Genomic DNA, 27,346 nt, shown 5'->3' with positions numbered 1-27,346 from the left:
GACCATCAACAGGGATGTGAGGCCATCCGAAGGGAGTTCGAGGAAGACAACACCTTATCCTCTGCCCTTAAGGCCTTCTTGATGGATGGGATTAGATTTATATTAACACACAATTATTTTTGTTATAATTTACAGTATTATTTGCAGATATGTGGTACCGCCATGGGCACGAGGTTTGCCCCAAGTTATGCAAACCTTTTTATGGGGCAATGGGAGAAGGAGGCCATATGGAACAACTGCCCATTTGGTGCAAGCCTCGTGCTATGGCGGCGCTACATAGATGACGTTATTTTTATTTGGGATGGGGAACTGGATTTATTAGATCAATTCATTTTGTACCTTAATGACAATAACAGAAATTTGAAACTAATATGCCAATATGATAAAACCACCATTAACTTTTTGGATTTAAATATTAGTATTGTTGATGACCACATTCATACACAAACATTGTTTAAGCCTGTACAGGCCAACAATTATGTTATGGCTAACAGCCATCACAATCCGCAATGGATTAGGAATATTCCAAAAGGACAATTCATCCGACTTAGGCGCAACTGCTCCAGGTTGGAATCTTTTGTAGAGCAGGCGGGTGAACTCAAAAATAAGTTTCTAGATCGGAACTATCCCTTAGACGAACTAGAGAATACTATCTCTTTAGTTCAAGATATGGACAGGAACAAACTCCTGGAATATAAGGACAAAGGGGACAGCCAAGGGAAAAATAATATTTCCTTTATAACACAATATAACGCTATGGCCCCCAAAATAAGGAATATTTTTGCCAAACATTGGCCTATATTGTTACAGGATGCAACTTTGTCACAGATACTAACACCACAGCCATCTATTGTTTTTAAGAAAGCTGGTAACTTTAGGAACAAACTGGCACCTAGTTACCCTTTAAACCAAGGTGAAATAAAAATGAACATCAATCAGGTTAAAAATGGGTTTAAACCATGCAGTAAATGTATAGCCTGTAAGTACAGCTGTTGTAGCACAGAATTCAAATCTAATGTCACCGCCAAAAACTACAAAATCATGTCATATATTTCATGTAAGTCAGAGTTTGTCATTTATATGTTGCAGTGTCCTTGTGGCCTGCAATATGTGGGTCGCACTGGTCGTACGTTTCAAAGACGTATATATGAACATATCTACAACATCAAAAAGGGTTTAACATCACACAGTGTGTCCCACCACTTTTTGGTACATCATGGCAAAAATCCAAAGGGCCTTATCTGTCAACCTATTGAATTGTGTACACCCAATTGGAGAGGTGGTAATAACATTCAACACATCAATAGGAGGGAGGCCTTTTGGATCTATGAACTTAAGACTCTATCCCCATATGGGCTCAATATTGATTTTGAATTGGGCTCCTTTTTAGGTAGATGAAATGGCTCAAACAAACATTAGTTAAATGCAATCATTACTTAATGGATGACACCTTATCCATTTGACTCTGTACCAGCAGTAGCATACTAAGTGGCTTAAGCAGGTTTGTTTATCCTTTGGCCACAATCTGGCATTTTGGTATATATCAATGCCTATTATGATCTTACATCTGGCCTCAATTTTGGGATATATGGTTATCAGTTGATATCTGAATGTTTTTAATGTTGTTTAATGTATTGTATGTGTATTATGTTGTTAGAGACGTAGTGATTTGATATTAATGACATGCAGGCTATACAGCCTAATTGGGCAATTAATTTTTAATTGGTTAGGGTATATGTACATGTCATTCAGTGTCAGTCTTTGTAGCCCCTGAGGAAGTGGAGTAACATCCACGAAACGCGTAAGAAAAAAGGGCAGGTGACACAGTCACTTTGAGCTTGGTATTGGACTTTTTGGGACACTTGGTCACTTTTGAGCCCCATTGCAGCCGTTAGTTCTTGGCATACAGGACGCTTGTACTGTCCCTTTAAGGGCACGTGCACACTCGCGTGCAGGCACGCTGAGACAGCCTGTGTAACCGGAGGAGGAAGTGAGGAGAGCAGCCTCACGTGGAGGAGAGCTGTGAGCCCCACAAGCAGGCCTCCAACACTGCCACTGTTCCTGTTAACCCCTGGAGGGAGAGTCAGCACGAGAGTCACGGTGCAGCAGGAATCACATCTCTGCAAAGACATCAGCAGCAGCCGGAAGACTCTTTGTTGCATTGCCTGTATTTGCCTTGCTGCTTGTAAGTAGGGCTCTGATTTTTCATATCTGGATGACCAGCGGTGTTCTCATTTGTCCAAACCATTTTATGGCATAGTTCTTTTTATTTAATAAATAGTTTTTATAGTCACTAGGAGTCTCTATGTTATATGTGCAGTGTGTGTATTAGTGTAGACCTGTTTTTACCCTACAGTGTTGCACTATGATCTGTGTCTATTTGTGTTTTTTCCCCTATATGGCCTGTCAAGCAAGTGTGCTGATCCCCTGAGGAGTACAGGATTATCCAATGAACTTTTGGCGCCAGGTTTTTCTTTGTTTTCACTTTCACTTTCTCTGTCAGTACTGACAGTATTACTAGGCAGCCTTTATATATATATATTTTGCAATTGTCACACTGGTGTTTTAGTCTTTAGCGCTTGGGCACATTTTTTCTTTTTCACATTTTTGCTCAGGGATTAGAGCTGAAGCACTGGCCAGCCCTAAGGCAATTCCGAGCCTCTCTGGACTTAAGGAATCACCAGCCAACTCCGGTGAGGAGTCAGAGGAGGATTCGACGGAGCCGCCTGCAGCGGAGGTGTGCATGCCAGCATACATCCGGCATGCGCTGGATGACTTAGGCAGCGAGTCGACCTGCTCCAGCTCCTGACTGCTCATGTACCCACGCGACCATCCTTGGGAAGTTGTAGGTCCCGTGCCAGTTGGGTGAGGTAACAACATTTAAAGCACTCCATGACCTGATGGTCAAAGAACAGTTCATGCTAAAATGCTTGCCTGAGATACGAGAGTATCGACCATAAACCGGCCAGTGCGAGGCAAGCGGCTGCCCTAGCAGATGACTTCATAGCCGCACAACCTCATCTCCGGCATTAGCCCACGTGCCCCTTAGACCGACAGTACCATTACAGCCCCGACAGCCTGGAACCAGCACAAGCTCCTGGCAGCCAGCCGCAGCGCCTAACAGCACCCGGGCCGGCGCCTACCCAGTTCGTCCATGAACGGCGGTGCTTCAGGTGCAACCAGACGGGGTACATGAAACGCGACTCTCCCAATCTTCTCCAGCCCCAGTGTGCAGGGGCTGGGCAATGTACCCCAGCGGCCCAGGCCATCGTCTGGATAGGCAGCCCGGAAGAGCCAGCACCCTCACCTACGTTCCCGATGCCAGTCTCAGCTACCCAAGCAACCAACCCCTTTGTTCAAGTCGAACCATCTTCCCAGGTTGCCACGGTCGATCAAGCACCTTCGACCGGAGACCATTGGGGACGGGCTGAATGCCTGTATGCTGGATTACAGTGCGGCTGTTACTCTGTTTCGGCCTGATATGGTCGGGCCAGAGCACCTTTTACCTGGGGAGTGGATGAGGGTGACTCAGGCGGATGGGGGCAGCAAATCCCTCCAAGTGTCCCGTGTGTTCCTGGACTGGGGCGCGGGCCAAGGCATCCGCGATGTCGGCATTCTGCCTGGCTTAGATGCTCCTGTACTGTTGGGCAATGACTTGGGTCGACTCCAATGCAGCTATGAGGAGGACGATGCCGTAACTGTAGCTGCAGTGATTCGGAGCCAGAGTCACCGCTGTCCCGTCCCAGACTCAGCTGCAGTTCAGGGTCCCAATCCTGAACCCATCACCTTCCAGGACTTGGAACCCCCAGTCGTGGACGTTCCAGAGAAGGTTGACCGGGTAAGTCGAGCGGAGCCTGCCTTGACTGAGACTGATATCCATGACAGTGTGACTAGGGCCAGTGGGCCGGAGCAGAGCCAGACGTTCCAGGATGCCGTACGGACGGACCCGAGCTTGGAGGGCATGAGGCAGCGTGCTGCTGAACCGTCCTCTGAGTCCGGATCCGAGCGGATACTGTGGCGCCGTGGACTCTTATATAGGCAAAAAGCCCCAGCAGCTCTGGACAGACCATGGACAGTCAAATGTCAGTTGGTGGTACCTTTTAAGTACCACGCACAGTTGTTGCACTTAACACATCCGATCCTGCTGGCTACCTACACGAAAGCCAGGCTGACCCAGAGTTTCTACTGGCCGGGGTATCACGGGAGGCATCGGCGTTCTGCCGCACCTGTGATGCCTGCCAGTGAGTGGGGAGGCAAGGTGATCGGGCAAAGGCATCTCTGAAGCTACTGGGGATAGGGGAAACATTTCAGCAGGTAGCGGTAGACATCATCAGGCCTCTGATGATTCCCAGTAGGTCAGGGGAAAGATTTATTTTAACTGTCGTGGACTTTTTCGAAACATTGGCTCTCTGTATGGATTCACCAATACACTGATTTGAGTTATTTACCTGTGTAGTGCTGCATTTTCCCTCCATTTTTCATATCCGTGACTGCGGTTGTGGGTACAGATCTAGGTGATATACTATATACAGTATATATTTTAAAAAAATATTATTTTTAGGTCATGCCTTGTTGATGAACCATCTGCAGCAAGAGGGATGTACAATTCATTGCAAAGACGACATGTATTCTCCATTCTCTTCTTTAGTCACCCTAACCAGCAAGTCCTTAAAAAGATTTAGGAGGCTGCAAGTAACTTAAACTTAATCCCTTCTGGCACTGGAGGTGTTACACTTCAACAGAAAATATCTGGCTTCATATTGAATAGGGATCCCTCTAACTTTGCTGGGGTCCCATTAATTTCTTGTGTGTCTTATGTCCTAATGCCACTTATGCTATATTGAGGAGGGTTGGAAAGTGGGGATGAGGAGACACAGTCTGTGTGCTTGTATGTATTGTACTATACTGTGACCAAAGCAATCGGCCTAACAGTAGTGAGAAAACACTTAAGCGAAACGCTTCTAAAGTCGCTTTTACACTCACTTGTTCCTAAGGCCTTGAACATAGTAAGCGCTTAGGTGCTGCTGCTCGCTCTCGCTTGCTGCCGCTCGCTCTACCAGGAGCTTTTTGCTGTCCTTGCAGAGGAGACAGCAAGCGCTTGGGAGGCGGGTATCACTGTTTGTGTGTGTCACTTGGTAGCTGTCAGTGTGTGTGTATGTGTCACTTTGAAGTGGTTTGTGTGTGACTGGGGAACGTGTGTGTGTGTGTGTGTGTGTGTGTGTGTGTGTGTGTGTGTGTGTGTGTGTGTGTGTGTGTGTGTGTGTGTGTGTGTGTGTGTGTGTATTATATAATATTTTAAAAATTAAAAAAAAAGACATGTGAGAATAAATTATTTATTAACATTGTGCAACTTTGATAAATATATTCGCACACGCACACACATCACACACCACACACCACACACCACACAGACACATACACACTGGTACACGCACACATGCACACACATGCACACACATGCACACACATACACACATACATGCATACACACACACATGCACACACACACATGCACACACACATACACGCACACATACACGCACACACACACGCACATGCACGCACACACATGCGCACACACACACCACCTTGCTGCCACCCCTGCTCCGGGACACAACCCCTTCCTCACCCCCCCCCCTGTGGCCGCGCAACCCCCCCCCCCCCCCCCCCCCATCTCCCGCGCAGGCAGGGATGCAGCTACGGTGATCGGGGTAGAAGGGGACACATCACCCGCTCCCCTCGGCGGCGCAAGCCCCCTCCATCTCCCGCAGGCTGACAGCAACAAGGATCGGGGCAGAAGGAGGCACATCACCCGCTCTCCCCCCCCCCCCCCCCCCGGGCAGCGCAAGCCCCCTCCATCTCCCGCAGGCTGACAGCCACAGGGATCGGGCAGAAGGAGGCACATCACCCGCTCCCCCCCCCCCCCCCCCGGCAGCGCAAGCCCCCTCCATCTCCCGCAGGCTGACAGCCACAGGGATCGGGCAGAAGGAGGCACATCACCCGCTCCCCCCCCGGCAGCGCAAGCCCCCTCCATCTCCCGCAGGCTGACAGCCACAGGGATCGGGGAGAAGGAGGCACATCACCCGCTCCCCCCCCCCCCCCGGCAGCGCAAGCCCCCTCCATCTCCCGCAGGCTGACAGCCACAGGGATCGGGCAGAAGGAGGCACATCACCCTCTACCCCCGGCAGCGCAAGCCCCCTCCATCTCCCGCAGGCTGACAGCCACAGGGATCGGGCAGAAGGTACACTCACTCACTCACTCCGCTGGCGCCAGACCCCGTTCACATTTCCCTGCTCTCCTTCCATTGGTTGCTGAAGTGTCACGTGAGCGGAGTCAGCGCGTGAATTTCAAATTTCACTGTCGGCTCTGTTCAAGCGCGCCTCAGCAAGCAAGGGAAAGCATGCGCGAGCCCCTACTAAAGCCGCTTTAATTGCTGCTGTAGGGGCTCAGTGGCAAGCAGCAGCAAGCGAGAGCAAGCGGGAGCAAGCAAGCAGTAACCATGCCCTGGGCCTAACAAATGTATGCAAGAAAAATACTCGAGGCACGTTCTGCCGCCCACTGTGGTTCCTTGCCTTCTTCAGGTATTCTATGATATTCTAATAAAGGTTTGTTTAAACGCACTCATTGGGAGACAGTCTTACGTGTGTTTTAACATCACTAACCATAAATCTTTTAATAAAGCCTCCCACTTTAAAATCACATTAACTATGTGTTGTTGTGTTGGAGATGGAGTAGTTTAGTGCTTCTGAAGCTGGTGTACCTAGTTTGAATCCCAATATTAGAGTGTAAGCTTTTCGAGTTCATTATACCTGCAAACTTCTTTTTACAGCACTGTGTACACTGTCAGGTCTATATCAGATAAAGTTGGATTTGATGTTTTGATCAGTGTGTAGTTTGACTCCTATGTATTGATGCAAATGGTTCTTGTCTTGAGATGTCTTACCATCATACCAATAAAACATTTTTACAACAAAGTTGTTGGAGTGCCAGAGTGGTCCTGTGAGATTTATGTTATCTGCTGCATTACGTGACGTGAGAATGTTTACCCTACAGAGTGTGTCAGTCGATAAAGCCTGTTTTATAGAGACATTGCATCATTTTATAATCTTGGCATGCTGCAAGGTAAAGGACAAATCAAACTCAGATTGCCTAATAACACAAAACATGTAGCAGAAGTAGCTTTTGTCGGCAGAATGAACCCCCCGCAGGCAGCTGCGGTTTTACTGTCCCTGGAGCAGCAGGGCTTTTCTTCCTGCAGCTCTGGAAACAGGAAGTCTGGCTACATCTGCACCTTGACAAGCAGATTGACTACTCCTGGTCTAGTTTGTGTCTTTCCCTCTCTGCACTATCCTTGTCTCTCTGACACTCCCTGTTCTGCTGTGTCTACCTGACCCTCTCCTCCGTCTCTCTGACCCTCTCCTCTGCTTTCCATGGCTGTCTCTTTAGATACATTTTTAATTATATAATATACTAATGCATTACATGGCCCTCCAGCTTTAAAGGCTTTTAATAAATGGGTAGCCCCCTTTGCTTTCACAAACCTCTGGTAAGATTACAGTGCAATAGAAAAAGTTTATCCCGCTGGCTCTGACACCATGATCATAAAACCATACAGCATACAGGTGCTAAAATGCACAAGCTTTTTTATTGACTGTCTTAAGTAGAAACAAACAAGAACTGACTTGTTGGACGTAATTGTCCATTTATTCAGACACATCTCCCAGAGTTTGTTTTTAACAGGAGACTTAACGAATTCCCAATTCTGTTTCTCATCAACTAACTTCATCTTAATGGCAACCTTTTCAATCAGTCCTTTATATCTGCCATGCATCGTTGAGAGCAATCTCATGGTTATAGAGAAGTTTGTGGTCCGTATCTTCTTCTTTGCCAATGTGCATTTAAGGAAAACAAATGCTACTGTTTTTGGCATGTGAATCCAGCACGAAAACTTCTGCTTATTTTAACTGGTGCCATTGTCTGCACTAGTATCCTAACACATCTCCATGTATTGTATCACATGGTTTACGTGGGATTCAGTGTTAATACAGTACTTGCACAGTACATAAAAGATACCACGGATTTTCCAAAGACATTTAGGGAGAGGTAGCAAGGTAAAATTGATTCAACGTGTATGATTTCCATCTTGCGTATTAAGAACCTGGGTGCATATCAAGGTCGTTGTCCAATGTTTTTTTATTTCGTCCGTATGAGGCATTAGGTTACATAACTTAATTAGTATTAATAACAATCGATATAGACCACTGAACATGGCAACAACATAATGGAAACCATGAAGTCCATTACTTGATTTAATCTGCCTTGTTTTATTTATATTTGTCCTTTCTTGATATATTAAATGCACAAAGTTATTACCTTACATGAAAACATTCAAAATTAAAGTTTTTCTTAATTGGGACATAGCATGACTACGAATTTGTTTCAACTGTTATTTGGGGCAATACATTTATATAAAAATAAAGACTCACAGAGAGTGTCTTGAGCATGCTTGGATGGATCTGAAGGGACCAGTTCCTCTTAGCAAAAAAATAAATAAAAAAAGAACCCTTTAAAAAAAAATGTAATCATACTTGAAGTTCTATCTTTACTTATATGTTCTGTGAAGAAATTTCTTCTCAACAATGTAAATATGTCAGTTATTGCAGCTCTTACGCCTGATTCACTATGCTATCATAAGGAGTGTTGGAGCTTGATCCAGAGTGAACTGCCATTGACTTACTGTATATGGCATTTAACACAGGATCCAGCTCAGATATCCTTTAGCACAGCTTAGCGAAAACCCCTTTAATTCTGTAGTTTGGCAAATAATGGCATTGTCATTATTTCTCAAGGAAAAAGATAATGGAATCGCTAGGGGATGCCATTTGATTTGGCCAGGAGTATTGTAGATTGTGATGACTTTGAAAGAGCCAACCATACACATAATTAAAAGTCCTGTGCAGATTATTACATCTATGAAGAACTGTCTTGTTGATCCATTAAATGTATCACAACTTTTTATATATAAAACATATTTTAAAACACTTCTGCTTGTATAAATTGTTTTCTCTTCTTTATAAGATCAATCACCTTAATGTAACCCACTGAAATGTATTATTGCTGTTCGTTCCTCTTGGTCCTACATAGGCCTGCACTTTCAACCTTTATGACGCAGGCGGGATTCTTTGACCATTTTCCTAGCAATTTTTTTTAAAATGAGTACTCAATGGCAAAATTAAAGCTTAAACCCTCCCTGGGAGAGCGAAATGACGTGAAGGAGGAAAAATCCTCATTCTCGCACACATTGGTGACCAAGAAAGAAACGTGAGCCAGTGTGCACCAACTACGTGAAGTAACTGACACAACCCAGCTGAGTATTCCAAGGGGGAGTTGAATCTTCAAAGCAAATGCAGTCAACCGCAACAGCTGTTTGTGATTTAAAAAGCAGCTGATTAGCTTGAAATGGCTGGGAAGCTGGTTTGAGAGAATGCTGGCACGCAAGCCTTGTCTTTTATAACTGTTCTGCATGGACCTCTTTCACGAACCTTATTGCAGTCTGATCATATTAACCTTGGCTTCTACCAGCAATTTGTTATGCATATATATATATATATATATAAATATATTAGGAACAGAAAATAATTAACAGCGCCCCTATTAGCACACACCTGTATCCTTGCAAAACAAATCCCACACTGTAGAACGATGCACCCAGCACAGATGTCTAACAATATATAGTATAGTGGCAGGATACTAAGTAAATTGCAAGTTACAAAAAATGAAAATATGAATAAAAATATGAAAAAATGAAAAATATATAAAAAATGTGGGTTGGCAACAAAAACAATATAAAAGAAAAATATGCCTATAAAAAATGTGTGTAAGTCTCTTTTTCAATGTTGACAATAAAAATATAGAATGTCCATACAAATCCTTAAAAAATGAAATTGTAGTCCTGGGCAGCTTTAATCTTGGGCCCAGGCTCCAGAGCAGAGACGTCAGTCCAGGAGTATCCTGCAATACGATCGGTGGAAGATTGAATGCAGCCAGAGGTACCTACTTTTCGAACTGAGGTGAAAGAGAAAGGTTATACTGGCAGCATATCCCACAGCAGAGCTGAATTACAGCGGCAGTATCTGTATGCAGACGGAGGACAGCTGTGAAATTTGGTCGTCGGCGTGGTGCATGGGCTTGTCCCATAAATTGCTTGATTTTATTTGACAAAGTGTGAGTTGGCAGTCATCTGTTCATGGCAAATTAAAACCCTTTATTATCTGATTTTACACAAGTATCGGGTGCTTTTTCTTTCTTTTTTTCCCCTTTTTTTTCTCATATATAAATATATATATATATATATATATATATATAATCAAAAAATAAATAGACGATACCGTTCTGTGGCTAACGAAATGCTTTTATTTGTGCGAGCTTTCGAGATACACTGATCTCTTCTTCTGGCGATGTTACAATGAATGAAGCAAGCAAAAGGTATACTTAAAAACAGTGTCTCTTGGAAGAAGAGATCAGTGTATCTCGAAAGCTTGCACAAATAAAAGCATTTAGTTAGCCACAGAACGGTATCGTCTATTTATTTTTTGATTATTGAAGCTCGGCTAACACGGTACTGATACCTCTACATGAATATATATATATATATATATATATATATATATATATATATATATTCGAATGGAAGAAGTCTGGCACTAAGAGGGCTTTAAATTCTAGAAAAATAATGATTTTATTAATCTGTATATATATTTTATATATATATATATATCCTGCTAGAAATAGTGTAAATAGTTTATTATCCTGAACACGTACTGTCTGCTTTGGATAGTGCGTTAGAAGATCTTGCTCAGCAGATTAAAATTATTTGACCATGAGTATTTGCATGTTAAATATCTCAAATATGTTCAATCTACAATCCTGACGAAGCACCAGCGTTGAGTTAGCGTGCTGGAGAACCGGAGGGCTGAAGGACTGGCAATCGGAGTTGATCTCTGAGGCAGGACGCGCTTCCGCCCTTACCTGTGACGCTGCCACGGAAGTGACGCATGCTGAAATCAGAGGGTGAGACGCGAAGAAGCTGTATACCGACGGGGTCCTTCTATGTTCGGCGGTTCTCTCCAACACCTGTTTAATTTATTGGAAATGTGAGTGTAACTGCTCTTGATATATTACACTGAATATATTTGGTCAAATAGTATGCACTATTGTGGCTTTTTTCTTTTTCATGTCGACCTTATACATAAACTGAGGGGTATCCTGAGACCTATTGCATTTATTCATCACAAGGGCTCCAGTCAGGGAGAGAAGAATCTCTGACATACTTATTATTACAAGAAGTTTTGTGAGTGCAACTACTTAAAGCTTACAGAATGATATATAACCAGTATCAACCTCCTGCACTATATATGCTTTTATTTTATTTACATATACCACTGAGCACACCAGCGCTCCTCCTCCCCCAGAAAAGAAATCGTACACCTTGGGACTCAGAACAGTCCTATCTGAGGATGTTGAGCAGCTAACTTCACTTTGTATATTTAATACTAATTTTACCACTGGTTGGTGAAGGGTATTTCTCATTTTTTGAAGTTTATTCACATTTTGTTTAATTTATTTCTTAACACTGTTTTCACATTCACTTTTAGAAGCGCCCAGTCCATTCCCTTTTCCCCTTTCCTTATATATTCTCCCATCGATTTGGTTAAACATAATGTATTTCAGCTTTTGTACCAAATGCTACAGAATGGTAGGTCATCAAACTTTGAAAGTAAAATTGAATTTCGGGTAACTACATTCTTTATCTCGGACTTATTCATCCGTACATAAAAAGGTTCAATATTGTATGCATGCACATATTTAACACAATGGGAATACTTCTAATAGTATATACAGAAAGTGACTGAATTACGTTTACTTTTTATTGTTTTGATACATTTTGTGACGTGCCTCTATTTGTGGGGGTAAAGCACAAAGCAAAAGTAGCCACCACACAATTGATTTTACCCTGCAAATATGCAAACGGTTTCTATTTTGACTTTGATATCAAATGTATCAAAGTTAATAGTGTACATTTGATTGTTGCTGAATAGTCAACCACTTGCAAATTGTGTCCAATATCTCCCTCAACTCCTTATTTCCCTGCCTCAAAGTGACGGGAAGGCAGCAATGGGTGTTTGGGAAGATGTATAGTGGCACTTGTGCTGGTAGGTTTAATCATACTATGAAAGCTTTAACAGTATACCCAGCTAAAGTGGGACATGTAGTTGCCAACATATGAGGCCGGCATGGCATGTATGGAACACACCAGAAAGTTATGGCCCTCATTCTCCAGAGGCTGGAATGTCCCTCGGCTTGACAGTGTTTCGGGAAGAAGGCATGAAGGCAGAGGGTGCTAAGAATCCCAGGAGGTTAAACAAAGCTGTCATTCAAACCTGAACCTGGCTACCTACAATGGCCGGACTCTCTCCAGTGAAGCAGCATTGCAAGAACTGCAAGACTAACTTGAAAAGATTAAATGGGATATTGTTGGTTTTAGTGAAGTTAGAAGAAATGATGAAACCATCATTGAACTATAAAGCGGACACCTATTCAATTCCAGAGTTGCAGATATTGGAAGAATCAGTGGAGTAGGCTTCATCATTAACGAGATGGAGAAACAGCATAGTGGAGTATGAAAGCTCACCAGAAAGATCAACCAGAGTCATAATTTAGTTGAAAAAGCGATATAGACTTCAAATAATCCAAGTGTATGCTCCAACATTAAGTCACATGGACAATGATGTGGAAGACATCAAATCAACCAATTTAACAACAGAGGAAATTGTCACCAAGATAGTTATGGGAGATTTCAATGCAGAGATTGATGCCCATCAGAAAGATGAAGCATCAGTTGGTAAGAATGGTTACGGTAAGAGAAATAAACGTTGCGACAGAATTTGCAGAATGGGAACTTCTACATCATGAATTCATTCTTCAAGAAGAATCCAAATAGAAAATGGGCATGGAATAGACCAAATGGAGGCAAGAATAAAATTGACTATATCCGAACAAGAAACACATGATTGAAGACTGTACAGTCCTTAACAGTTTTGACACAAGGGGTGGTTCACAAGTTGGTGTGCTGCAGATTACATCTGAATGTGAAGTTTAAAAGATGAAAACTATTTTAAAATGCTAAAACGATCAACATCAACAACCTCAAGAATAACGGCAGAGAATTTTTTTACTAAAAAGTTGCTTCACACTTAAACAAACGATGCTGAAGAATTTATGAAGATTGGCGTGAGAAGTGCAGAAAAATATGGAGGAATCGCTAACAAAAAAGAGGATAAGAAAATATCTGTGGAGACAAAACAATGAGATGACAAGAAATAAAACAATCCCAAGAAGCAAGAATAAGAATTAAATATGCAGGGCTGCGCAAGACAATTCGCAAATGTATATCTGAAGATGTCAGAACATGTAACACTGGTATGGTGAAGAAGACTATTGAAGATAACAAAAGCTTAAAGAAGACAAAGCAGCGGCTTATGGTTGGGAAGAAGCAAATCATTGCACTTAAACAAGACGATGGATCATAAAGAATTCCGGACTTACATGAAATTGTTCTTGGACACAGATAACGCAGGGCATAATCCACCAGAGGACAAGCGAGAAGAAACCACTAATGATGTACCCTGCGTCCTTCCAGAAGAAGCGGCAAAAGCCATAAAATCCATGATAAATGGGAAGGCTGTCGAGGAAGATGAAATTACAACTGAAATATTGAAAGAAGCTGGGGAAGCAATTGAAACAATCCTTGCAGAACTCTTTACATGCTACTTGAAGAACAGGAAATTTCCAGATCAATGGAGTAATGCCATAATGACCCTTATTCACAACAACTACAGACAAATCAGTCTAATTCCAACCAACCAGTTTTTTTTACGAAGATACTCACTAATCAGCTACAACAGACCCTACACTTGGCCCAGCCAAGAGAACAAACAGGATTTCGTAGTGGATACAACACAAGGGACCACATCAAGTCATACAAAAAGTGATTTCCAGAAGTCATCAATACGATCTACCACTCGGCTTAGGGCTCCTACAAAAATAATTTGATTCTGTCTACACCTCAGTGGTCTTAGAGGCATTAAGAAGTCAATGTTGAAGAAGCATACAGTACATAGATATTATAAAGAACATTTACGAGAATGCCACATCAACCATTCGATTACATGAAGATACAGGCAAGATAAGGATCAGCAAGGGAGTGCGGCAGGGAGATACCATGTCACTAAAACTTTTTACTGCAACACTTAAAGAATTGTTCAAGACATTAGATTGGAAAGAAAAAAGATTCAAAATCAAAAGTGAATATTTGAGTCACCTACGATTTGCAGATGACAAGCAACAAATTGGAGAACTTGCCCAAGCAAATAAGAAAGTTGGCCTTTGTTTGACTCTCAGCAAGAAAAACAAATACAAACCAGCGCCCACAACAATAAATGATTGTGTCCAATGGATCCAAATTAGGTGGAAGTCCAGTAAGTCCAAATCAATGATGAGACTCCATTCGATTGGTCTGTGACATGTGAACAAATGCAAAAGAAGAAATCATAGTGTAAACTGCATATTGACACAAACTACATAGAGACAGAACGGACAAACAACATTAAACATATAACACAGAAGCTGAAAATATAAACTAATTTATTATAAAACACAGAGGAGCCTGTTCCAGTGGATCGTCAAGGGGTTAAACCCCAAAACCCTACTTACAACAGGACCGAATACAATGGGCGTGGAACACCAAACAGTGGCAGATTACTGAAGCAGAGTGAGTCTTCCGTGTATACTCGGGTCGGTGGGGAAATGCCACAAGCTCCCTCTGATATCCAGGGAGGTCCCAGAGATGATACGGAGATGCACAGATGAATGCAATGAAACCTCTCTCGTGATAACATCACTTCCTGTGGGGATGGTCCAAAACGCAACACATATCCAGCTTCCTCCAAAGGTGCCGTGACCTCTGATCCTACGCGTTTTGTGATAACGTCACTTCCTCAGCAAGACCAAAGTGATGTTCAACAAATGTGCCAAGTCTACAAAAATGGAAATAAATGGAATAGAACTAGAAGAAGCAGAAGACTACCTTGGCCTGCAAATAGCAATGAATGTGAACCTTTTTTTATGAAAACAATAGGAGAATAAAGATTGGATGGAGCACATTTGGAAGAAATAAGACAATATTTCAAGGGAACCTTCCACTGCGCCTCAAGAAGAAAGTTTCCGACCAGTGTGTTGCTTGTGTTCCTGTATGCATGTGAAACTTGGACCCTAAATTCAAAGATAATTCAGATGCTTTAAACAACACAGAGAAATATGGAGAGATGTATGCTGGGTATTGCCCAAAGAGACAGAAAAAGAATGATCAGGTTCGAAAAGAAATACAATTCTGCAACAACATCACAAGGAGGAAGAAATTAAAATGGTATTGGGCCGCACATATCGCAAGAAGAAATGACTATCGTTGGACAAAGATGGTACTCGACTGGATTCCAAGACAGATTAAAAGACCAAGATGAAATGAAAAAAATTGTTGAAGCAACATGAAGGGGAGTTTATCAAAACTCTTTGATAAAGTGCCCGTCGGCAAGAAACGCGTCAGAGGAGCCTGCTGTTTCTTATCTTGAGGCATCATGCCTGAAATAAATGTGCCTTCATTTTAACCCTGCCTCCAGTCCGGATTCCTTGCAGTGCTCGTTCCAGTCTTTTTCTATTGTTGCTTATTGATATACCTCTGTCAAGAATTTACAGAGCGTGTCTGGAATAATGCTTTGAAAACACTGTTGCACCTATTCTACCTAAAAACTGCCCATGGATCAGTTTGTGTAGGGCTGAGTTATTATTTGAAAGCCCCAATATCATGGAAACCACCACATGCAACATCATAATATTTTGTGTGTGATTCTATTTAATACTAATCTTTTCATGTAAAAATCATGTTATTTGTTACTCTGTTTCTCCCATGGGTTTATTTCCTGTATTCCAAGACCTCAGTCTAAGGCTGCCCTTAAATCATTTAGGCAATTTTATTAATGTTCAAGCGTTTGTGCGCAGTAGATTTAGATTAGAGGGCAGCAATCTTTATTGCTTAAATCAAAAAAGATTTGCTTATACCTTTTAAAAATGTCAGCTCCACACTTTTTATTAAACCCTGCGTCTAGTAACTTTATGCTTTTATAGATTCTAGAGATACCAAGCACCGAAAAACAGGTCACAAGGGTTTGCTAGAGAAGCCACACCAAATATTAATTAGAACTGCCTGCAAGTTAAACAAATATTGCCTGTAGTGTAGAATTCAATAGTGATTAAAGTTTAAAATTGTAAGTTTTGAAGTGCACCTGTAATTTATAAGCCTTTCATGGTCCATGGAATAAACATAACACAGTTATGGGAGAGTAGGGACTTCTGTGGAGGGTTTCATCAATGTAGAACGTCCAGGTAGCAACAAGGTTCTGAGGACAGAGAGTGGGGAAGACAGATTGGACACTTGTGAATTTTATATGTAGAGAGAACCCCTTCATCATTAGGGATTTTAGAGGGGCGGGTGGAATGATTGTTAGAGGAAAAAGGTTGCCTGCATCATAATATTGATTTAGTTTTTATTGCATTTTGAATAAGTTGGCAGTCAACATTTTTATTTCAATGTATAAACCAATAAAAGCTGTGGCTATAAAGTTAAAGTCCTTGATTTCAAAAACAGAAGACTGTCACTTCCCGGACGATGTGGATTTTTAAAAAAAAATGGCTCGTAGTGCTACTTCAAACCCTGGAAACAAACGTCTACACGTGGACAGATTTTTTTGGGATATATCTCATCTGACCTTGTTTCAACTGTACTTGAAGAGCTTATTAATCAAAAGGAAATAAGTGTTAAGGCAACATGTTTTGTTTTGTCCCCCATCTAAGGATATTTTTCCGGCACCCCGGCCAGTGCTGTCATTATGGAGTCCTCTTCTTGTACTGACAGCCCGTAGAATGCCAGGCTTGGCAGGATCAGGGGCCAGCTGTTGCTTGGAAATATTTATACACATTGCTGCTTCTCCATCCCAGCTCCAACTAAATAAAGCCTGTGTGAATCCAGGAAATACAAGCGTATTTACAGTACAGGTTTATAGTTCTGGTTATTTTATGTTCATAAGGCAAGGAAAGAAACCCTCTCGTTCCCCACCAGTGGGATTGTTCTTATAGGCATTTGCACCTGCAGTGGGTAAAATGCATATGTCTTGCATAGTGATTTGAGGCAGATACAAAGTTAGATAGCCCAGTTTATCAATCATTTTGGATCAAACTGCTTACAGGGACATATTTTGCATTGACTTTATTTTAGTTATTTATTTTTTTTATTCCACATAAATTTTAATAGTTACAAAATATTTAAAGACGTAAAGGCAGTGAAGATTGTTACTACACAAACAGATCACTTCTTGTTGTCAACCACTGTATTTAGACATAGGCACAGGTGGTGTAAGTATTAAACCATCAAGACATATTCTGGTCGCAATGCTATGCATGCCTCGTGTGGCAGTGAAGGGGTTATTGAGTAGCGTGCTAAGTATTTTGGTGTCTGATGATTTGTTCATCATACTGTATGTTGCGCCAAAGCAGTGCAAGCAGCTATAATATGCAAAAACTCCTGTTTCCAATACCACGCAAAACAAAACAAACTTTCAAACGTGACTTTTCTCAGAAGTGAACACATTCTCCTGGAGAAGTAGCTGTAAAACTGAATGAGGTGGTAGAAGCTCATGTAAACCATTCACTCTTGCAGGGATAGTGCCGCGAGTGCTTTCAGAAAACATCCTTTGCATACAAACTGCCTTTGTATGCATCTGTGAAACCCTCAAGTACTTGTTTCTGATTAAATATAGCCGTCAACTGATTTTAACAGGGACTCTATAAGGATTTTCACCAGTGTGCATTTTTTTAAAACTGCGTTACACATCAAGCCTGAATATGGCGTTATTTTACACACCTTGTGGTTTGGGTCCCTAATGAAAGCTGTAGTAATCGTATGCTCCTACTCCCGTACAGGTGGGTGTAAGTTGTTGTTTTTTGCCGCCTAACGACAGTAGATTGCACTGTGAGGTGCTCGGATGATAATCCAATTGCTACATATGTGTCCATTTTTTTTCCACTAATAGTTGTCTACAGATGGGGCAGTCAAGGTCCAAATAGCCGTCAAAAATAATTATCGCTGCTCAAAGCAGTAAATAATTAGGGAGAGACAGAGTGGCATGAGGGGGTGGGGGGCAAAGAGTAACATCGGGGTTGACATCAGCAGGTGCTGTAACTTGGTGAGGCAGAGTAACATGAAGGGTGCTGTAACATGGGCAGAGTGACATGAGGGGGTGCTGTAACATGGGCAGAGTGACATGAGGGGATGCTGTAACCTGGGCAGAGTGACATGAGGGTGCTGTAACATGGGGGCAGAGTGATATGAGGGGTGCTGTAACATGGGGGCAGAGTGATATGAGGGGTGCTGTAATACGGGGGGCAGAGTGATATGAGGGGTGCTGTAACATGGGGGCAGAGTGACATGAGGGGTGCTGTAACACGGGGGGCAGAGTGACATGAGGGGGTGATGTAACATGGGCAGAGTGACATGAGGGGGTGCTGTAACATGGGGGGCTGTGACATGAGGGGCAGAGTGACATGAGGGGTGCTGTAACACGGGCAGAGTGACATGAGGGGTGCTGTGACATGGGGGGCAGAGTGACATGAGGGGTGCTGTAACATGGGGGGCAGAGTGACATGAGGGGGTGCTGTAATGGAGGGGCAGTGACATGAGGGGTGCTGTGACATGGGCAGAGTGACATGAGGGGTGCTGTAATGGGGGAGTAGTGACATGAGGGGTGCTGTAATGGGGGAGTAGTGACATGAGAGGTGCTGTAATGGGGGAGTAGTGACATGAGGGGGTGCTGTTACATGGTGGGGCAGAGTGATATGAGGGGTGCTGTAACATGGGTTTGTGACATGAGGGGGTGCTGTAACATGGGGAGGCAGAGTGACATGAGGGGTGTTGTGACATGGGCAGAGTGACATGAGGGGTGTTGTAATGGGGGAGTAGTGACATGAGGGGGTGCTGTAATGGGGGAGTAGTGACATGAGGGGGTGCTGTAACATGGGTTTGTGACATGAGGGGGTGCTGTAACATGGGCAGAGTGACATAAGGTTGTGCTGTAATGGGGAAGTAGTGACATGAGGGGGTGCTGTAACATGGTGGGGCAGAGTGATATGAGGGGGTGCTGTAACATGGTGGGGCAGAGTGACATGAGGGGGTGCTGTAACATGGGTTTGTGACATGAGGGGTGCTGTAACATGGGCAAAGTGATATGAGGGATGCTGTAATGGGGGGATGTGTGTGGGGGGGGGGGCGCTGTACCTTACTTCACTGGGAGCAAAGGGACAGAAGTGTTTTGAAGGAGTTGAGCACCATACAGTAAATGGCCTTATTCAATAAGGAACAGCTAATTCACCGCGTTATCAGCACATCAGATTTGTATTAAATAAGTTAAATAAGTTAACAGGTTCCTTCAATCACAGGTCAATGGGTAGAATAGGAGATATTTGATATGGTGCACACATTTCCGGAGCTTGATAAGTAAAGCCCTTTATGATTTGAGATTATTGTTATTTTTGGTGTGGACATTTTACCCATCTCCTCACCTTTTTAAAAGAATATCATTTACATTTGCAAATTACAGAATATAATTATACATATCTAACCTCTATGGTTCCTTTGTCTTGGGGATAATAGATTTTAATCCAGTGAGCCCCAATAATGGCTTTGGTCTTCCTTGAGGAAAGTTTTTAGCATTTCTTTATATTACATTGTTCTTTTTCTGTGTGGTCAGAGTGGTCAAACAGTGATAGTCATTCCAGAAGATGGTGAAAGACCATTGATATCCACACAATCCCTTACCTGCTGACACAAAGCAACAGGAACTAACCATACAACCGGGGGTATAAAACCAATGTGATGAATAGGTTTACCGTTCCGGACACTACTTTACAAGTAATGATCTTGTTTTATAGTAAAACTATCCTTCCATTCAACATTTCCACCATGTGTATTCTTTTGCACTAAGAGAGATAATGAAGTATAGTGATCTAGTACAAGGGGGCATATTAATACCAATTCTCTTTATCCACTTGTAGGCATGTTACGGACCTCGAGGATTAAAAAGTTTTTTTTATAACCTAGTGGGGATTAGAGATGTTCAAAATTTTAGCTGAAGTTCACAAAGGAGGCCACGTTTTTCAAACTTCCTCCCCAAAAATTAGCCAAACATTGAAAGTTAATTTGCAGGTCACATAACCTTAAATTCACATCACATGACCCTTTATTTACTGCCAATGCATGCAAATTTAGGAAAAAGTTTGAGCGCTGAGATCTTTCGCAAAAAATTCAAAATGGACGGGAAATTCACAAAGCACATTTGAAGACATTCAACATCTGTAGTGAGGATCGTCAGCTTGTCTTACATTGTCCAATCTTTTCTTTTCAGGATCATCTTTTGTTACCAGCCACCAACAGAAATAAGACCACGAGGCCAAAAATGTCTATAATTCTACCATCAACGAATGTCAACGGTAAGTGCTAAGCCAACCTTTATATCTCATATGTTCCCATTCAGCTGGCAAGTGCAGCAGACGGTGGTGGTACAAACCTGGTCATGCAAAAATTGTGGCCTGCAATCTCTTCTATACATATTACATTAGTCCTGCATTACCAGTGCAGCAGTAAGTATAAATATACCGGTGCACACTGGCAAGTGTACTGTACCTTGTACACCGACAGATACAAAGGCATATCAAACCTTGAACTGACTATATTTAGTTTTATATGGAAGTGGCTTGATGCATGTTTTGCCATTTTGGTCGAAATATTTCTATTGTCTATTCTACTGTTAAACGTGAGCTTTTTAATATTTTACATAGCTTAGTCTGAAGCTTGTGTATAGTAATAGGGGGAATCATTTCTCTTCTGCCTTATGGTACATGTCCTAACCCACTTGTTCATGTTGCTGATTTGAACACCGCCCTTACATACACCACTAGACCAGGGGTGGCCAACTTCTGTCTTCAAGAGCCACCAAAAGGTCAAGGTTTAAGGATATCCCTGCTTCAGCATAGGTGGCTCAGTCAGAATGTGCTGAAGCAGGGATATCCCCAATACTTGGCCTGTTGGTGGCCCTTGAGGACTGCAGTTGGCCGCCCCTGCACTAAACTCTTTTTCTTTGTTTGCTTGCGGTGTTACATAAAAAACACAATTTAATGTTCTGCTTCTCCTTGTCTTCATTTCTTTTTTTTATCTGGGGGAGGGGGGGGTCTTTATAGCTTCTGCTTCTCCTTGTCTCTGCTTCATATTCCCCTTCACCAGTGAACGCACATGCTAAAATAGAAATGCCTAATACACACATAAAATGAGCAACAGTAAAACAAAAATACAGATGTCATATACCCTTAACCATTAGGCTGCGCTTATAGTGTCTGCGACGGCGCGGCAAAACAAATGTATTGCCGCCGTCGCGTGCGCTTATGGTAGAAGCGACACGATGGCTTGGTCGCGATCGCTGGAATTCAAGTCAATTAGATTTTTCCAGCGACCGCAGCGTGGCGTCGCCGGCACTATAAGCGCGGCCTTAGACTGCACTGTTGCACATAAGGATGGGCGGTCAATACTCTGTAATTAGATGCAGAACACAATATGGTTTCAAATGCTTCTTGTTTACTGTATGTATTTACATCAATTTCTTGATCACTCTCAAAATAACTAATATTATTGATGTTCTGTGCCAACATTACACCAGCTGTCTGTAGATCTATACTGAACCAATAGAAATGGTATATGCAATGTGGAAGTGTGATGTAGTAATCGACATCCTATGTGAAAACCTCTTTATGGTCGGTTGGTCCACCAGGTCTGATTATAGCCTAATACACTACGTTTGTGATATCTTTGTGCTCTTTTACATTCAGCAGTGCATTTCAGATCAGACACGGTCAAAGGACCTCTGATGTTTCATAACTTTAACTTTTGATCCACTGGAGATTTGTAAGTCTTTGGGAAAACACTCACCCAGCTGTATCTTGTAAATGACAGGTGTAAAATTAATGCTATATACATACATTAAAAAAAGCCACATGTTGGCTGGAGCTGAGCCAACATATATACAGGTGTGTGAGAGGAACGCATGGTGAATTCTCAACCTCTTTGAAGCTAGAAAGGGAAAGCAGGATGTGAAGGTTGCTGCAAGGTCATGTGTCTCATTCACAGGATTCGCAGATTCTCAGTATTGTAAATCTACAGATCTAGATTCAAGACCACAGCCATAACCAATGGCAATTTATTTGCTTGGGTTTCAGGCCACAAGTTGAGCCACATGCTTCAACAAGTCAGATTATCTTGATAAAACTTACTTTTTAGTATCATACATTTTGATAGGATGGGACTTATGAGGTTGTATATAAAGATTTGTGGTTCCAGTGGCTCTATCCTGCACATGGCCTTAGTAATGCGAGGTTATGTAACAGCTGGAGAGATGCAGGTTGAACCATACCATAGAACCCGAATTGTTTTAATGAGAGGAGCACCTCTACCTTCTAGTTGCCTTAATGTACAGTAGATGCTTTTGGAAAGCAAGATGCTATCCTGACATTGCTGGGATGAGGTCCCTCTCTGTGATATGTTGATCGACATCCAGCATAGCAGATTGCCATTGTTATACATGCTTTGTTATATTTTCTTGTTGTTCATATATGTCCAGTGGGCTACGTCTGCAAGGAGCTGCAGTGATATAGTATGTATAACAATAAAATCATACTTCCACATAGTACAGCCCATGTAGACTTTACTGTGCATAGTACAAGGTTACAAGCAAGATTGATCTGTTTTCTGAAAAGCTTGCATGCTGAGGTATAGGATGATAGAGAGAGCCATGGTCACTTAAAATATGCACTATATCATACCTTGTTATCTTCCTGTACCTAACATATTAATGCCCTAACTGCAAGGCTTCTATTGTGGCCGTATACTCTCAGGCAACTTGGATGCTACATCCCTATATGGATAATACCTGGCTCTACGCATCTGCTACAGTATATACCTACATACAGTAATCAGCATGTACCTGTATACCTGTAGTGGAGGAGGCTGCTCTACCCTGTGAAATACCAGATAGTAATGGAGATCGTTGGTGGACTTTCTTGTATCATGGCAGTCTTTTGCATGAAGCAGCCAGACTCCTTGACATAGGGATGTCTGTGTACCATGAGTTATAAAGTCCTCTCTTGTTGCGTCTTTATGAATTAGTGTATGAAAATGCATCAGTTTCTCTCATACATCACATTGTTGTATGAGGAGTTAGGGGCACTATGGGGATTAGTTACTTGGTAAATTACTGTTATTACATATGTAAGATATTGTACCTGTTATTTTGCTCTTTCTTGAAATCTCGAAGTCCACCAGGACTGAGGTGGCACTAACCGGAGAGATCAAATGTGTAAAATCTTTCATACATTTGACACTGGTGCTCATTGTCAATTCTTGCACTGCATCAAGGTGGGACTGCTGGCAGCTTTATATCCTCTGGAAAGTGAGGAAGCCAGAAGTAACACATTAAACCCAGTGGCATGTTAATAACCGGAGTCTTGACATTTGCAGCTTAAACACTGCTTGCTGTTTGGGTAAGTCTTGGGCGAACCTGTGTGAGAAGTTGTCTTGTGGGTGTCTTGTCTCTGTCCGGCTCCCTTCAACAAACCAATAAACAACACTTGGACTGGGAAATGTGTGGCCTGTAAAAAGGAGACGGAACACCTTCTTCTTGCAAAGCAGATGGTTTTTTTTTTATTGGTACAAAAAAGTGTGCTGAACCGGCACTCAAAAAAGTTAAATCAACAAGTAAATTTATGCAAAATGGGTTAATTTAAATCCAATAATAATACAAACACAGCATAATCAGAAAAAAAGTGAATAGAGACAACATTTCTACAGCGAATGGCGTTTCAGGGTCCCTGGCTCTTTCCTCAGGTTTTTTCTTATTGGTGAAACATCACAAACAGGATACGTGTTTTTTGCAAAACTGGAAACAAAAATGGAACCAGAGTTGAGGAAAAACATTACAATTAGAACCACGGGGATTCTGATGCGCTGTTGTCGCCACAGTTTTGCAGTTGAGAAACAGATAAGTAGAGTCCAAAGAGTATATCTTACAAAGATATATGAAAGGTCAGATTCTCGCATTTGGATGCTTCTTTTGTTCTTGTAGTGTAACAGGAAGAGGTAATAAATCAATAGCGTTCATATAGTTCCTATGCAATTTGCACACAAAAAAGACCTCCCCATCATGTTTTTTTTTTTTACATGAGACCTTTGACTGCAGCACCGCAGTGATTTAAATCTCAGATTACAGCTTTAGAAATTTCCTGGTGTCTGGCCGCAGCTTCTTTGTCGAGGGAACTTCTGTGTCACCTCAAAGAGAAATGTCATAGAAAAAAAGCGCAATTACAAGGTGCACCAAATAATATTTTGTTTTTAATGTCAAGTAATAAAAATATGTATATAAAATTAAGCACTACAAGCATTGATTAGGAAGCTGGATCTGCAAAACGTCCAAATGCAGCAAATGGGGGACTCCTCCACTGTCTGGTGTCGGTGTCTTCCTGTGCTGCTGGTCATTGATGGTCTTTAGGGAGCTCAATAAAAGCATTGTGGCCTCCAGCTGCACATTAGGTGCTCTTTACCTCCCAGTGACTGCGTTCCTTTGCGCTGATGATAGCCCGATGATGTCACTATGGGTGCCCGGATGGGGAATATGTATGTGTGTTTATGTAATTCATATTCTTGTAATCCAGGGGGAGCATATCGGCCGGAAGAGAATGGAAAAAAAACAACTACTAAGTGTAGATGGTACAGCAATATAGAGATAAAGCGATAACTTGGCTCTATGGATATCCTACTTAAAGGATTCCAATGGAAAACAGGCACTGGAATATGGTGAGGATATGTGGATATGGTGAGCTTCTCAATGTGCCAGTCGGTGTAGCAGATAGTAGCACACCTCCCTGCAGGGGGGATGCGTGCAGCCGGTCAGCCTTGCGGTGTGCTTTGTCGCACCGTCGCCTCCGTGACATCACTTCCCCAGGCTTCTTTCCGTGGCTCCAAAGTGCTCCGCGAACATAGGATTAATCCAACTGGCTCAGGAACTTCTCAACGCTTTTTACCAACCTTGTGGGGTCTCTGGCTTCGTCAGGAGTATATCTATAGTATAGCTATACTCCTGACGAAGTCTTCTAACCTACATATATTTCACTTAGTGATAGCCCCCCAATTAAGACCTCTGTAGATCTGCACTGACCGAGGAAAGGTGTTGACCTGTCATAAATCCAGTATATTGTAATTTTAAGACAAATGATAACCACATTCGCCTCTGAAGCACCAGCTTGATTAATATACTTATTATTTTCCACCATTTTCATTACACTCACACACTCAAACATCCAGCAATTTATGTCAGAGCTTTGATCTGTCCTATATCACTTTGCTGCGAAAACGAAACACTTCACAAATATAGAAGCAGTGAAAATGAATGACTAAGTATTAATATTGATGATAAGTATTGTCACTGGAGATTAAAACTTAACTACGGGATCAAAGCACCAGACAGGACAAAGCAGTTCAATAAAGAGTATTTATTGTGGTCGGAGCCAGCAAACACAGCACAAATCACAATCAGAGCTTAAACTCACCAAAACAGGGAATATGGGGGAATCCTAGCTACTTAGGTGCCAGGCGCCACTGCAAAGGCTTATCCGAGGTTTGCTTCCATCTCTCTGGTGTAATATACAGCTGAGCACTTTCAAATTCCCCACTCAAAAGACCTGCTCTCTGTTTCTCATGCAACACGAAGTCCTGCAGCAAAGAAGCACTTTTAAATCTCCCGCATGGTTAGGCTCCGAGCCTCGTTTTCCGGTGTCTCCGGGACAGCCTCGGAACACACCGCTTAATCCACCTCCACGACAGGATTATAATGAGACCTGGAACTCTGATCGTGTTTCCCTTACATAGGCTCCCCCCCTGCCATAGGAAATCATGGTAGACAGAGCCGCAAACAATGCTGCACGAGAATCAATGAGAACGCGAGGGCTCGTATGAATTGGCCAATCAGGGCTGGAGGTGGGGTGGAGGCAAGTTAAAGGGCAGGGAGGGAAATATGCATGAGCAAATGAAAGCAGCGCCTACCAGTGGAAGCTCAGCAACAGCTTCCCCGGCTGGCAGGATATCCCCAGCTCTGTTCAGCCCCGGAATGTCTGGAGGGATGGCCAAATAGTCTGCTTTTTGGGCGGATGGCCCCCTGTCCTGATCCCCGGCCACTGTACCTTTGTTCCCTGCACCTCTCCTCCCCGTCCAGTCCCAGCCAGTTCTCCGGACATGCAGGCTACACAAACAGTTTCTCAGCCCTGCATGTAAGGAGACCTTGGCCATGCTTTACAGTGTGCACAATCACATTTTTAATCTTAGGGACAGTTTAGAACACACAGGAAGAAAGAATTACAGGTACAGGATATGGAAAGGGCTACCGGGTATATTCAAACGGGGTAGGTCTGGGTCTGGTGGCCAGACAAGCCCCAGGGAAGGACGGGCAGGGGCCAGGGACCGGGCTTAAATTTATTGTGCTGAGCACTTTCCGTCACAAGTATTGTCACTGACTCTTCACTAATATTATCTTCAGAGGCATCTTGATTAACTATGAGCAGTGTTCGACAAACCTATACATTTGCTCGCCCCGGGCGAGTGGATTTAACCCCCGGGCGAGTAAATATTGGCCCAAGCAGCACACGTTTGGTACTAGGTGGCGAGTAGATTTTTTTGTGTGGCGAGTAGATTTTTTGGTGATTTGTCAACCACTGACTATGAGGAACAATGGACATTTAAGTGAAATGAAATAAAAAATAAAGTTTAAATCCTTGATGTTTAATAAAAAAAAAAAACACATTCCCAGTGTCCGATTTAACAGATATTTGCAGGTAGTTTTGCAATAGTTGTTTAATTGCTTGTCCTTTTCTCTCTTATGAAGTAATGGTTTTGCGGTCCACTAAAAATTGTGTAGTATTATTTCTAAGGTGAAATTAAAAACAAAATAGAACTAGAGTGCTAAATATGTTGAATATTACTAATTAATACTCTTATCATTACTCCATTTACTTTATTCTTACTGGCCTTAGCCCAAGATCAGATGGATCAGCTTCTCTCTTCTAAGGTTTTTGTTGAAGTTAAAGCTGGATG

At 42.5% G+C, this 27,346-nt stretch overlaps 1 protein-coding gene across 2 annotated transcripts in view; it reads left to right on the top strand.

The window, feature by feature from the left end:
• Positions 1–27,346, top strand: part of ATF6 (activating transcription factor 6) — a 168,064-nt gene that overhangs the window by 97,707 nt on the left and 43,011 nt on the right. For both annotated transcript variants that reach the window (XM_075616811.1, XM_075616812.1), the window contains one exon: positions 20,568–20,652. In XM_075616811.1, the coding sequence (XP_075472926.1) occupies positions 20,568–20,652 (85 nt within the window). The remainder of the gene's footprint in view (positions 1–20,567; positions 20,653–27,346) is intronic.

Source organism: Ascaphus truei, chromosome 10, assembly GCF_040206685.1.
Source record: "Ascaphus truei isolate aAscTru1 chromosome 10, aAscTru1.hap1, whole genome shotgun sequence".
Classification (NCBI taxonomy): Eukaryota; Metazoa; Chordata; class Amphibia; order Anura; family Ascaphidae; genus Ascaphus; species Ascaphus truei.
This window is presented reverse-complemented; position numbering and strand designations above follow the sequence as displayed.